This window comes from Chelonoidis abingdonii, chromosome 3 (assembly GCF_003597395.2).
Source record: "Chelonoidis abingdonii isolate Lonesome George chromosome 3, CheloAbing_2.0, whole genome shotgun sequence".
In the NCBI taxonomy this organism is placed as follows: Eukaryota; Metazoa; Chordata; order Testudines; family Testudinidae; genus Chelonoidis; species Chelonoidis abingdonii.
In genome coordinates, this window is record NC_133771.1 from 192,225,473 (window position 1) to 192,240,833 (window position 15,361).

General features: G+C 45.2%; 1 protein-coding gene across 2 annotated transcripts in view; it reads left to right on the forward strand.

The window, feature by feature from the left end:
- EML6 (EMAP like 6) overlaps positions 1–15,361 on the forward strand; it is a 360,575-nt gene that overhangs the window by 160,991 nt on the left and 184,223 nt on the right. For both annotated transcript variants that reach the window (XM_075064408.1, XM_075064409.1), the window contains exon 10: positions 5,817–6,073. In XM_075064408.1, coding sequence (XP_074920509.1) covers positions 5,817–6,073 — 257 coding nt within the window. The remainder of the gene's footprint in view (positions 1–5,816; positions 6,074–15,361) is intronic.

The window sequence follows — 15,361 nt, forward strand, 5'->3', positions numbered from 1 at the left end:
GGATGGAATTTGGCTGTTCTCAGTGGTCACAGATGACAGAACAAGTAGCAATGGTCTCAAGTTGCAGAAGGGGAGTGTAGCAGGGCCCCGCTCCAGTTTGGAAGGGGTTAAAAACAGCCCTGGGAATGGACTGCCCCAGGGAGTCAATCATTAGCGGGCTTGAGGCAGCCAATAAGGGCCAGCTGGGCCAGTATAAAAGAGCTCCTGGGGAGAAGGAGTGGAGCAAGAAGGACCTAGCTGCCTGGTAGAGACATGGGTACCTTGGACAGGGCAGTACTGGGAAAGGACAGGCTGAGCTGGGGAGCTCTGGCCTGGCAACTTACCAGGCTGAGGCCTTGCAGCAAATGCCTGAGGAGGTACTAGGACTGCAGGGAGGCAGCCAGGGCAAGAAAAGGCAACATGCCCAACCACCTTACTATTGATGAGTGGCATTTTTAGACTGCAGTTTGGCCCTGAGAGATGGGGCTAGATGATGACTGGCAGTAGTCGCTGAAGCCAGTTGAGTATAGGGAGGTTGGGGTTCCCCTGAGAAGGGAGACACAGAGTGTGGGGACACTGCCGAGAGGCAACACCTCAAGGTAAGGGGCACCATGGCTCAGGCGGGACGCAGTGCCTGAACTGGTGGAGATAAAGAGGGGCAGGTAAGGACAGGGGAGAAACTGGCCAGAGGAGGGTGCTCCTGAGTTGGATGAGCTAAGTCCCAGACTGACCAGCAGGAGGCGCTACACCAATGAGTCGGCACTGTTACAGGGAGGTCTAGGTTGGATATTAGGAAACACTATTTCACTAGGAGGGTGATGAAGCACTGAAATGGGTTACCTAGGGAGGTGGTGGAATCTCCATCCTTAGAGATTTTTAAGGCTCAACTTGACAAAACCCTGGCTGGGATGATTTAGTTGGTGTTGGGCCTGCTTTGAGCAGGGGGTTGGACTAGATGGCCTCCTGAGGTAGTTTCCAACCCTAATCTTCTATGATTCTTTGGCAGAAAACTTTATTTGACACCAGATCTGCAGCTCAGGACTGGTAACCAGCAAGCTTTGACTGTAGTTTCTGGGACAATATATTGTAATGTAAAGACAAATTACCAGAGGATGCAAGGCAGGAATTTCTCACTGTGGTAGATTAGCATAAATTAGTGGCCAAAATCTCCTTTTAGGTGGATTTGGACACTGTTGACTGCAGCTAGAGCCATGGCATCGGCCATTATGATGTGCAGATATTGGTGGCTCCAGTCATTGGGTCTTCCTCAAGAGGTCCAACAGACCATATAGGACCTGTCCTTTGAGGGGTTGCCACTCTCCTCTGAGAAGACAGATGACAAGCTGCATAGCCTCCAGGCTGATGCTCAAATCTTTGGGCATTTATACACCTACACCAAAGAGGAAGCTATTCTGTCCTCAGCAGCCTCACCATTATCCTGCTTTCACGCAATGTCACCAAGACTTAGCCAGAAAAAAGGGCAGAAGTAATAATGAAGACCAACCACTCCTTTTGCCTCAGCTCCTCATTAACCCACACAGCCTGGGAATTCGAAATAAATATTTGCATGTGTTTGTCGAGAACACTCTACCAGTTTCCGGAATGCCAGCCTCTCTTAGAACACTGTTTGCCAGCCAGATCTCCAACTATGTGGGTGCTTGGTCCTGCATCACTGCAGACCAGTAAGTCTTAAGCATGGAAGAATTAGGATACACCCTTCAATTTCTTTCTATCCCCACTTCTACCCTCCTTCTCCATCCCTTTTCAGGACCACTCTCACAAGGCGGTCCTCCTTCAGGAGGTGTAATCTCTCCTCCAGCTGGGAGTCTTAGAGGAAGTTCCTCAGTTATGCAGAGGGAAGGAGTTTTATTTCCACTATTTTCTGATCCCAAATCAAAGGGAAGACTCAGACCCACACTAGTCCTGTGGCAGCTCAACAAACATCTGAAGAAAACAAACTTTCATATAGTCACACTGGCTTCCATTATCTCCTCCCTTGACCCTGGAGACTGGTATGCTTCCCTTGTCTTAAAAGACTTGTATTTTCACGTGGCAATACATCAAAGCCACAGAAAATTCCTCAGGTTTTGGTAAATCAATCCTACTACCAGTTCACAGTATTACTGGTTCGCCTGTCCACAGCTCCATGGGTATTCACAAAGTAGTACATTAAGTGGTGGCAGTATTCCTGAAGAAGTCAGAAGTTCAAGTTTTTCCCTACCTGGACAACTGGTTGGTGAGAGACTGGTCCAAGGCTCAGGTACTGTCCAGTGTGCCTGTCATCCAGTCCACCTTCAATGTGCTAGGATTGCTCAATAATATACAAAAGTGAATCCTGTCACCTGTAGAAAATGTAGAATTTATAGGAGCAGTCTTGGACTTTATGGAACCCAAGGCCTTCCTTTCACAGATAAGATTCCAGACTACGCTGGCCATTGTGTTAGACCTGAAGGCCAATGACAGTATGCACTTGCCTCAAACTTCTGGGTCAATTGGCTTCATACACTTATGTAGTTTAACTTGCCAGTCTCTGTCTCTGGAAGCTGCAAAGGTGGCTGGCATCAGTGTAATTTAAAATTTGTCTTCCCCTAGACATGGTGGTTAAGGAGCTCACTCAAACCTTGCCTCTCTAGACTGGTGGAGAGACCCTTCAAAGTGTGTGTGTATAGAGGAGTTCTGTTTGTTCCTCCTTAACCATCTTTGACCACAGCTATGGACACGTCTGCCCTAGGTTGAGGGGCTCACTTGTGGTCCCTGAAACTCAAAGTTTATGGTCTGCTCAGGATTTAACTCTACATATAAAATGTCAGTGAACTAAAGACTATCTGGCTAGCATGTCAAGCCTTCCTTCCCCATATCAAGGGAAGAAATCTTCTCATACTTGCAGACAATACAGCTGCCGTATTCCATAAGAACAGGCAAAGAGGGGCATGGTCAACTTGGCTATGCCAGGATGCAATGTGGCTGTGGTACTTTTGTATTGCTAACTCAATCCATCTCAAAGCCTCTCACCCTTCCAGGTGTTCAAAACAATCTTACAGATGGATTAAGCAGATCTTTTACCAGTAACCATGGTCTCTCTTACCAGACACAGCCAAATAAATTTTCCAACTGTGGGAGATTCCCCAAATAGACCTGTTTTAACAAAAGTCAACAGGAAGTGTCATCAGTTTTGTTCTTGAGCAGGTCACAGCCCATAGTCTCTGATGGATGCTTTCCTGTTGCCTTGGACAGACAAACTCCCATATGCATTTCCCCCAGTTTCTCTTCTATCCAGAATGTTGTTGAAAATCAGGCAGCACCATGCTCGAGTCATACTCATAGATCCAGTATGATCTCAGCAACACTGGTTTTCTACTAAGCTGACCCTTTCATACAGAGCTCTATTGCCACTACCAACTGGACTCAGATCTGATCTTTCAGGACCATGGTCACCTCCTCCACCCTAACCTGCAGGCCCTCCATCTGATAGTTTAGGTGCTCCATGGCTAACAGGAGGAGGTTTGCTCAAAGGCAATTCAAGATGTACTTGTAAATAGTAAAAAGCCTTCTCCTTGGTTTATTTACCTGGCAAAGTGTAAGAGATTCTCCATTTGCTCCCAGCAAAAAGGCATTCACTCTGTCTGGGCTCTGCTCCATAATGCGTTGGACTATTTGTTACACTTGAAACAACAAGGTCTTGCCATTAGTTCCATCAAGGTCTATCTAGCAGCTAAAACAACGAGAAGTCCTTGTGGCACCTGTCACCTATTGATAATTGTTCATTTTTCTCCAATCCTTTGACAGTTAGATTCATGCAGTGTTTATATCCTCAAGTACAGGATCCTATTCCCCCTTAAGACTTAAACCTGGCATTAGAAAAGCTAATGGGTCCTCCTTTTGAACCATTGGCTAGCTGTTCATTGCTCCATCTCTCTATGAAGATAGACTTTTGATGCAATCACCTCAGCCAGGAGAGCGAGTGAATTACGAGTACTAGTTTCTGGACCTCCATATACAATCTTCTACAAAAACAAAGGTATTCCTACACCCTCATTTGAAGTTTCTCACCAAGGTGGACCTCACTTTCACATCAGTCATGAAATATATTTATCAACTTTTTCCACGTAAGCCTCATAATCATAGGGATGAGGAGAGAGTCCGCATATTAGACATTAGAGGAGTGTTAGCATTTTACCTGGACAGAACTAAACCATTTAGGCCATTGTCTCAATTGTTCCTGGCAATTGCAGACAGAATGAAGGGCCTTCTTGTATTCATTTGTGCTGTGACTTGGCTGATGTTCTTCCACTGAATAGAATGCTAGCATGTTCAACCAGATCTCATGCAGCTTTTCTGGGCCAGCTGCCTATTCTGGACATTTGCAACGCAGCAACTTGGTCATCAGTGCATACCTTTGCTTCATTTTATGCCATCTCTCAGCAGTCTAGAAATGATGCCAGATTTGGACATGTGGTCCTTCAATCATTATTCAGATAGATTCTGATTCTACCTCCTGATCAAACTACTTGTGAGTCACCTGAAGTGGAATGGACTGTGCAATCACTTGGAAAAGAAAGCAGTTCCTAACATGTCCTGTAACTGATGTCCTTTGAGATGTGTTGCATTTGTCCATTCCATGACCCATCCTCCTTCCTCTCTCTGTCTGAATCTTGTAGAAAGAAGGAACTGAGGAGGGTTGGGGGAAGCTCTGCCTTTGTATCTTCGAATGGTGGCAAGAGGCAGCAGAAAGCGGTCATGCTGCTCTGATGGTTATCGCCGAGAGAAAAATCCCCAACAACTCTGCACTGGGTATGCACACACCTGAAGTGGAATGAAAATGTGCAACACATCTCAAAGAACAACAGTTACAGGACAGGTTCTTAACCAATTTCTTTATGACAAAATGGAAATATTCAGAAAAATAATGTGTTTTCTTTGACAATTATGGAGTTTTTGTTTGAAAAACCAAAACCCAACATTTTTTCAGATATGGGGGTTTTCAGGTAATACCCAAAACATTTTGATGAAACATTTCAATGAAAAGAAATTGTTTTCTTGTGGAGGAAGAAGATCATTCCTTGAACAGCTTCATCACTAATACCAACAAATCCCACAGTCTGTTCCTATTCTTAATGTTGTTTATTCTCCTCTCTGAATTCTATGATAGATCTGCAACAAGAAAAGTTTCATTAAAGTTTATGCAAATTTATAAACTTTGAGGCCACATAACAATAATGAAGCAAACTAAAAACTAAGTTATTTAAAAAATGTTAAAAGTTCGATGAGATAACACAAGTAGCTTCATCTCCAAAAATCTTCCTTAGAGCCCCAGTCTATAATATAATCAATATAATGCTGACTGGCTTTGATACTAAGTACAGAAAAAAATTAGCTTATCCTACTATAATGGCAAACAGTGGGCAACTGAGTTACATTACATCCCCAAATATACTTTACATAACTTAGAGTAGCAGTTCATATTTTGAGTTCATAATTTTATTTCTAATGAAAAACATTTACAAAGAGTTACAGTCATTTCTCTTTCTAAACTAGAAAAAAACAAGATGAAAGCAGTTAATTGGCCATGAGGAGTATAACGAAGAGAATCATAAATGTTTATCAATGTCAAGTCAAAATGGTACAGTCACTTTGCTAAATATAAACTTGTTTGTTTTGCTTTAAAACTTGTGAGTATAGAACGTAAGAGCAACAGAGACTTTCAGAATGGAGGATTCTAACTTCTGAAGTCCAATTTTGCTTTTAGAAAGTGTTTAGTATGTCTGTCTTAATTTAAATATTTTTGGGTTTCATATTTACAAGTCCATAATTTATGTTCTTGCTCTTGGTTCTTGCAGAGATATGACAGAGGTAGTTCATATTAAAGACCGAAAGGAAGTAATTCATGAAATGAAATTTTCACCAGATGGCTCTTATCTTGCTGTGGGTTCTAATGATGGCCTCGTGGATATCTATGCAGTTGCTCAACGATACAAGAAGATAGGAGAATGCAGCAAGTCCTCTAGTTTTGTTACTCATATTGACTGGTCTGTGGATAGTAAATTCTTGCAAACCAATGATGGTGCAGGAGAGCGACTGTTCTACAAAATGCCATGTAAGTTCAGAGAAGTTAGATTTATGAACAAATAAGCTAGTTTTATGGTTTCTAAGAGGACAGTACAATATGTGTATTCTAATTTTACATCTCAAAGCAGTAATACTTGTTTATTATTTACCTAAATATCTATTGTTTACTTATAAAATCAGATATATTTACCATTCAGATTAATATTTAGTAAGAAGAAATATCTCTCCACATCTCTATTCATCTAATTGCACTTTTCCCATAGTATTAGTTATATTCTATACTGACCCACTAAAGAAATAAATTCTAGATCATCATTAACGTCTGAAAAAGCCACCTTTTGTTATACACTGGTTTCATTCCTTTCGTATAATGCATAAATCTGGAATTGGTGGTTAAACTAATTATTAAAAATGTAATTACTAGAAGATGGGAGAAACTTGTTTGGGTAAATGTCAAACGTATCCTTGAAATATGAACGTTTTCAAAATTCCACAATAATCATTGACACTCCAAAATGACACCTATTAAGCTTTGACAGGGCCAGTGGAAATCATGAACACAGATCATGCCAGAAAGTCCTCAGCAGAAGACTGGAAATGTATGGGTAACAGCAGTTTCATAGAATCATAGAATCATAGAATATCAGGGTTGGAAGGGACCTCAGGAGGTCATCTAGTCCAACCCCCTGCTCAAAGCAGGACCAATTCCCAACTAAATCATCCCAGACAGGTCTTTGTCAAGCCTGACCTTAAAAACCTCTAAGGAAGGAGATTCCACTGCCTCCCTAGTAACCTCTTCCAGTCTTCACCACCTCTTGAGTAACAAAAGTTTCTAATATCCAACCTAAACCTGTCCCAACTGCAACTGAGACCATTAACTCCTGTCGGTCACAAGTACCACTGAAGAACAGTCTAGATGCCCGCCCTACCACCCTAAGCCCGCAGCGCCCCACATATCCACCGGCAGCACAAACCCACTACACCACTAACCCTCCCCCGACCATACTTCAATCCTCCCTCCCTCCCACCACCACCCCAACCACCCACACACCGCCGACTCCAGCCTACCTGCCCATCCTCTGAACCCCTTTCAGGTGGTTGACAATGCCCTCAAAATCCTCCATACACGACTTGAACACTAGCCCCCTCATTCTCTCTTCTGCATACTAACAACACAGTTCCCTCAGCCTCTCCTCATAAGTCATGTGCCCAGCCCCCTAATCATTTGTTGCCCTCCACTGGACTCTTTCCAGTTTGTCCATATCCTTTCTAGTATGGGGCCAAAACTGGACCACAGTACTCCAGATGAGGCTCACCAATGTCAAATAGAGGGAATGATCACATCCCTGATCTGGCTGGAAATGCCTCTACTATACAGCCAAAATGCCATTAGCCTTCTTGGCAACAAGGGCACACTGTTGACCATATCCAGCTTCTTGTCCACTTTTCTGCAGAACTGCTTCCTAGCCATTTGGTCCCTAGTCTGTAACAGTGAAAGGGATTTTCATTCTAAGTGCAGGACTCTGCACTTGTCCTTGTTGAACCTCATCAGGTTTCTTTTGGCCCAGTCCTCTAATTTGTCGTAGGTCCCTCTATATCCTATCCCTACCTTCCAGCGTATCTACCATCCTCCTAGTTTAGTGTCATATGCAACTTTCTGAGAGTGCAGTCCACGCATCCTCCAGATCAAATTAATGAAGATATTGGTGCAAAACTGGTCCCAGGACCGACCCTTGGGGGCACTCCACTTGAAAGTGGCTGCCAACTAACATGGAGCCGTTGATCACTACCTTTGAGCCGACGATCTAGCCAGCTTCTATCCACTTATAGTCATTCATCCAGCCCATGTTTCTCTTAACTTGCTGCAAGAAATACTGTGGATACCGTATCAAAAGCTTGCTAAAGTTCAGGAATAACACATCCACTGCTTTCCCCTCATCCACAGACCCAGTGATCTCTCATAGAAGGCAATTAGGTTAGTCAGGCGTGACTTGCCCTTGGGTGAATCCATGCTGACGTTCCTGATCACTTCCTCCTCTAATGCTTCAGAATTGATTCCTTGAGGACCTGCTCCCTGATTTCCAGGGACTAAGGTGAGGCTGACTGCCGTAGTTCCCCGATCTTCCTTCTTCCCTTTTTTAAAGATGGCACTACAGTAGCCTTTTCCAGTCATCCGGGACCTCCTCATCGCCATGAATTTTCAAAAGATAAAGGCCAATGTCTCTGCAACATACGCCAACTCCTTTAGCACCCTTGGATGGCAGCATCCAGCCCCATGGACTTGTGCTCATCCAGTTTTCTAAAATAGTCTCGAACCACTTCTTTCTCTACAGAGGGCTGGTCACCTTTTCCCATACTAGTGCTGGCCATGCAGCAGTCTGGGAGCTGACCTGGTTGTGAAGACAGAGTCAAAAAAAGCGTTGATACATTAGCTTTTCAACACCTCTGTCACTAGTTGCCTCCCTCATTCAATAAGGGGGCCCACACTTTCCTTGACTTTCTTTTGTTGCTAACATGACCTGAAGAACCTTCTTGTTACTCTAACATCTCCTTGCTAGCTGCAACTCCAAAGTGTGATTGGCCTTCCTGATTTCACTCTGCATGCTGAGCAATATTTTTATACTCCTCCCTCGCATTTGTCCAATCTTCCACTTCTTGTAGGCTTCTTTTTTGCATTTAAAGATCAGCAAGGATTTCACTGTTAGCCACGCTGGTCGCCTGCCAATATTTTCACTTACACTCTCTAACAGTGGGATGGTTTTTCCCTGCAACTCAATATGAGATTCTTAAAATACAGCCAGCTCTCCTGGACTCCTTTCCCCCTCATGTTATTTTCCCAGGGGATCCTGCCCATCAGCTCCCTGAGGGAGTCAAAGTCTGCTTTTTTTGAAGAGCAGTACAGCCTAAAGTGTAGTAACAAAGTTTAGTATTAGAAAGAGGGACTGAGAGGAGAGTTCATTCAACCCAAGAGAGTTGCTAATTCACTTTAAACCTAAACATGTCTACTCTTCCAATATTGATCTATGTAGAATCATAGAATATCAAGGTTGGAAGGGACCTCAGGAGGTCATCTAGACCAACCCCCTACTCAAAGCAGGACCAATCCCCAGACAGATTTTTGCCCCAGGTTCCTAAGTGGGCCCCTCAAGGATTGAGCTCACAACCTGGGTTTAGCAGGACAATGTGCAAATCACTGAGCTATCCCTATCATAAAAGCTCGTTAGAAAATGGAGTCCCAGGCCCCACTATGCCCAGGCTTCCATGGTCTAGGATCCTGGCTGTGCATCACAGAGCCTGGAAGTCATGAGAACTCAGTCTTGAGACAGAGCTCTCAAGATATCCAGGCTCCAGGGCATAGTGTTGGGAACCTGCAGGTTCTTGGATAGAACTCCACACCACCAGGGAGAACCCCACAGCAGGGACCCTGGAAGCCATGACAATCCTGGCTCAAGCTAGGGCTTTCAGGATTTATGAGCTTTCTGCTGTGGAGCTGGGAGATCTGGCTCTGGGGCAGTCTGCATGATATGGCTGCCCTGGATACACATACCCTGGTAGCCCAGGCAGCTGCTGACTAAAATTGACATTCTTGTCTGTTTCATTGCTGATTGTTTCTCCCAAACTGCAAATCCTGAGTTTTGGCCAGATCTACTAATCATGACAAACTATGTAATGGTTTTGTGACATTGACAACATAAAGATTATGATGAGGCTACTAAACTCATTTTCACTTGTGACCTTGGCCAGGATTTGAATCCAGATCACCAAAAGTGAAAAGCTAATATATTAGCCTGCACCAAAATTTAGAATTTTAAAGGTTCTTTATATTATTTATACATTTGAAAGGACAAGCACTTAATAAGTTTTTTGGGGCTTGATCATCTGTGTTTGTACAGCACCTAGCACAACAGGATCACAATCCTGCATGGACCCTCTGAGTGCTGCCATGGTAAAAATCATTAATTTTGTTTAAAGCTTAATAAGTAAGTATCTAGATTAAAACTGCCTTTCAGATTTAGAAAAATATGACAAATAACAGGAAAAGATTTTGTTTTGGTTTAAAACATGTCCTCATCAAAATGAGTGTAAAAACTAGTTTAAAAATGATTACCTAAATCTCTCATGTTAAACTTTATTTACTTGTCATCACTGTGTTAACTTTAAAATGAACAAATCTTAAAAACAAAAAAATCAGTTTATGATCAGCACTCTGTTTCTCAAAGTTTGCATCACTTGAGGTTTCCATATCTGCATATAATATACATATATCCTGGAGAATAACAATTTGAAGATTTTTTTTGTTAATATTATATAATGAGTAGCACAGAGGAAAAAATGTTTACTTCAATAAATTATGGCACATTAAAGGTTAAATTAAGCATATCCAGCACATGGATAATATAGTGATAGGCACTTCAGAATTGTTGATAGATTTACATTTTGATTTAAATGTTTGGAATATTCTTCTAGCCAAGAAATCCAGTGAACTGTACATCCCTGATAGCTTTATAATAATTTTAGAATGAAAGCTAAGGATTTAGTCTATATTTAACAATTTTGAAGAAAAAAGAAATGTTACAATTAATTGTTTTCATATAATTTTTAATGTCTACTGTAGATATGAGCTTGAACCAAAAACCCTGGATTTGACACCCCCAAGAATTAGACCCATCTCTAATTTAGCGAAGTTTTCAAATTAGATTGCGTTCTTTTCAGCTGACATCTCCTTATATGTTTAAAATGTAGTTAATACATTCTATCACATATGGTAAGTTTAACTGTGTTTCCCCTACAGAATTGTTATAGTCTTCTTGGGACAAATCCAAAGTTCTTCATAACAATTCTTGAAATTATTCTTCAATGAAATGTGACTTCAAACATTACTCTGCTGATCAGCTCATGTTGTGTTGCTGATACAATCTTAATACAATAGGATTGTGTGCAATCATTGCAAATGAAACACGAATAAATACGTTTGTCAGCTAATATTCTTTCCCCAATTATGATTGTTCTCCTAATACATACAAGACATTCAGAAATACTATTTACATAGGGAGCATTAAAGATTATCATGAAATAATAACAAACATAATTAACTTAGGGGAAAGCTATTACCTATAGAAAAGTCTTTGTTAATGTAAAGAGTTATTATAAAGTGACAATTTAACCAAATATTCTCATTTAATTGATATTATATAATCCAATAAAGCAAACTTCTGTACCAGTTGTAAAAGTGAAGTTAATAAATTGAGGTAGATTTAGGATAGTATATTTTAGAATTTTAGTCCCCATTTCAAAATTTGAATTAGTATATATTATTTTATTAATTTTATAGCACCTAAAAGTGTTCTCTTTATTTATGTGTATATGTAAGGGTACGTCTACACAACGGGATTAGTCTGATTTTACATAAACCGGTTTTGTAAAACAGATTGTATAAAGTCGAGTGCACGTGGCCACACTAAGCACATTAATTCGGCGGTGTGCGTCCATGGTCCAAGGCTAGCGTCGATTTCTGGAGCGTTGCACTGTGAGTAGCCATTCCATAGCTATCCCATAGTTCCGTTCCCACAGTTCTGTCCCGCCCTTGGATTCTGGGTTGGAGCTCCCAGTGCCTGATGGGAGCAAAAACATTGTCGCGGACATGGTTCTGAGGTAAATGTCGTCACTCATTCCTTCCTCGGGAAACAACGGCAGACAATCATTTTGCGCCCTTTTTCCCCATGGATTGCAACCTCTAGCAGATCATAGCCGGCAACCAGGGAGCCGTTCAGCTTTTGTTTTACTGTCACCGTATGTGTACTGGATCCGCTGACAGAGGCGTTACTGCAGCACTACACACGCAGGCATTCCTTTGCTTTATCATGATAGCAGAGACGTTATCAGTCGTTGTGTACTGTCTGCTGTGCCATTGTAAATTGGCATAAGATGACGGTTATTGCGTTCTGTACTGTCTGCTGCGATCATGGGTGCCCCTGTCGAGGTCAGCCAGGGTGCAAAGGCAAAAATGGGAATGACTCCCCGATCAATCCCTCCTTTATGGTTCAATAATTAGAGTCAGCGTTGCCTAGAATATGGGGCATGTACTAGAGAACCAGTGTATCAGAGAGCACAGCTGCTCCGTGTCAGATCCCACAGAAATGATGAGCTGCATGCCATCACGCGGTGTCCCGTAACAACCCCACCTGTTGCTCCCTCCTCCCCGCAACCTTCCTGGGCTACCGTGGCAGTGTCCCCCCATGTGTCATGAAATTATAAAGAATGCAGGAATAAGAAACAGTGACACTTGTTAGTGAGATAAAATGAGGGGAGCAGCCTCCCGCTGCTATGACAGTCCAGGCAGACATTAAGCGGTGCGGGGAGAGGGGCCAGCATCCCGCTGCTATGCTAGTCAGGCAGTACAGAATCTTGTTCTTTATACATGAAAGGGAGGGGCTGATGGAGCTCAGCCCCAGTTGCTATGATGAGGACAGTTACCAGCCATTCTGTACCATCTACTGGGATGACCAGGAATCATTCCATTTTTTACCAGGCCCCCGCCCAGCCTCACCTGAGGCCAGCCAGGAGCACTCATGGGCTGATGGTGACGACGGATAGCACTATATTGTACCATCTGCCACCGGGAGGGGAGAAGAACGGATACTGCCTCATCAGTGCTGCAGCATTGCGTCTACCACCAGCATTCAGTAGACATAGGGTGACCTGAAAAAGTCAAGAAACAATTTCTTTCCCTTTTCTTTCACGTGTGGGGGGAGGGAGTAAATTGACGAGCTATACCCTGAACTCGCAGGACAATGTGTCTTGAACCTACAAGCACTGGAGCTTAGCTAAGATGCAAAACTTTTCGGGATACTGCTGTGGACTGTGGATAGCTGTAGTCCTCAGTACCCTTCCCTCCTCCATGAGCATCCATTTGATTCTTTGGCTTTCGTTACGCTTGTTCACGCAGCACTGTGTAGCCTGGAGATTTTTTTCAACGCTGCATTTCATCTCTGTAACGGAGCTCTGATAGACAGATTTGTTTCCCCCATACCATGCATCAGATCCAGTATCTCCCGTACGTCCATGCTGAGCTCTTTTTGGTTTGGGACTGCATCACCACCCGTGCTTGATCAGAGCTCCACGCTGGGCAAACAGGAAATGTGATTCAAAGTTCCGGGCTTTTCCTGTTTACCTGGCCACTCCATCCGAATTCAGATTGCTGTCCAGACGGTCACAGTGGTGCACTGTGGGATACCGCCCGGAGGCCAATACCGTCTATTGCGGCCACACTAACCCTAATCTGATATGGTAATACTGATTCTTCTCGAGGGTTGCTCATATTCATTCCAGAGGTGTGTGCGGGCCGCCGCGTGCACGTCGTCGGAAGAATTTTCCCTAGCAACACTCAGCCGTCGGCAGCGCCCCTGGCGTGGCGCCTTGCGGGCACCGTATATATGCCCCTGCCGACCCGGCCGCTCCTCAATTCCTTCTTACCGCCCGTGTCGGCGTTGGAACAGTGGAGGCGGCTTGCTGACCTCCACTTCCCTAGCTTTCAACCCGTTTTTCTCTATTTATACTTATAGTGTAGTTAGTGTATTCTTAGTCTTTAATAGTTAGTAGTTATGTAATTTTGTTATATTGTTTGAGGCTGAGGTTTCATCCTCCTCAACCCTGCCCGGACCCGGCTCATGCCTGGCTCTCCCGGCTTCAAACAGTGCTCGCCTGCCGCCGGCCGATGCCAACGGGAGAACCCCCACGATCGTTGCCTGAAGTGCTGGGGAGTCCCACCTGACGACAAGTGCAAAATCTGTAAGTCCTTTCGAACAAGCACAAAGAGCGGGAATCGCATCTAAAGCAGCTCCTTATGGAGGCCACCTTGACCCGGCAGCCTCGGCACCGAGCGCACCGAAGTCCGTATCCGGGCAGAAGTTCCACATCCGGCACCGGAGACGACCCGGCACGCCAAAACACCGCGGACCAACATTACTCCGCACAGAAGTGCCCGGCAGCCCGTCTCGCCTCTCGCCGAGTGAACGAAGTCCAGCTCCTGCGGCTGCAGCTAACAACCGCAGTCTGAGCATAGGAAACCGTGTCCGCCGCCACCGCCATTGCCGCGCACCGTTTCTCCCAGCACTGTCGACTCGGCCAGGGCAAGAGCCATTGAGTCCGGTTGCCAGATAGCTTCCGCGATGCCCTGGTCGAGCTTGCTATTCCCACTACGCCGGAAACCTTTGCGACAGGTGAGGATGACTAGCGCTGACTGAACCTCCCCCGCCTCAACCCCCGCACCGCCGGACGGGTAATCTCGTCTACGGGGAAGCCGGCTTATGTTTCGACCGATGTCCCTCGAGAAGTTGGACAGGCACCCGGTCGAGATCGAGATCACGGCACTGCTCCCGCCGCGTGTCTCCGTCACACCGCGTTCGCAGTCCGCATCGGTTCTCTCTCTCGCACCGGTCGTTACTCGCGGCACCGTCCAGGTCACCGGACCGCTGACTTCATCTCGACAGTCTACCTCCGGAAACCATCCCGACGTAGCCCATCTCACCGTCGTGCTCGCGATCTACCTCCCCACCAGGTGTGCAGGTCCGCTTCGGCGGAAAGGCGACCTCCCGGCACAGTGCTGGCGCAGGTCCCGCCCCCTGCGTCCCTGGCACCGGTACGACTCCTCCGGTCGGCGTCCCCAATACAACGCGAGGCGTGTGGTACCAGTCCCTCGTGGATCTATCTCTCCACCTTGCTGTCATCGGCTAAGTGCCCCCGTGCCTGTCGCGGTGTGACCGGACAGCGCTCTCTACGGGGATGTGCGAACCAGAGAGCACCAGGGTCTGGCGACAGGCGCCCGCAGTGGCCTTCTGGACACCTTGGGCTATCATCAAGCCCAAGTGATTCCATTGTGGTTATCCCGCCTGCAATTCCACCTGCGGACCGGAGGGCCTCTTCAGCCGTCCCACCGCCAGAGGAACGACACCTGCTACGGCGACCCCAGGACCCTGAAAACCGCCACCACAAATGGGCCCACCCCTCTAGAGCAAGAACCTGAGGAGGAACCTGTGGTCCCCGTCTCTCATCCTCCTCCTTGCCGGACGAGCGGTGCCGCACTTCAAACTTCCCACCCCCCATCGACTCCTGCCCACCAGGACTCTGGCTTCCGCATTAGCGTTGGTGGCTCGGTGGTAACCTGCAGATGGAGGAATCCTCGTACTACTGCCGGGTCTGGGTACATCGTCTGTCAATGCCCCGAACAGGTCGCCTCTTGCCTTCATGGTGGATCTCCTGATGCTCAGACGAAGAGCGGACACAATATGGCATGTCTCCGGCGTCTATCCCTTCAATG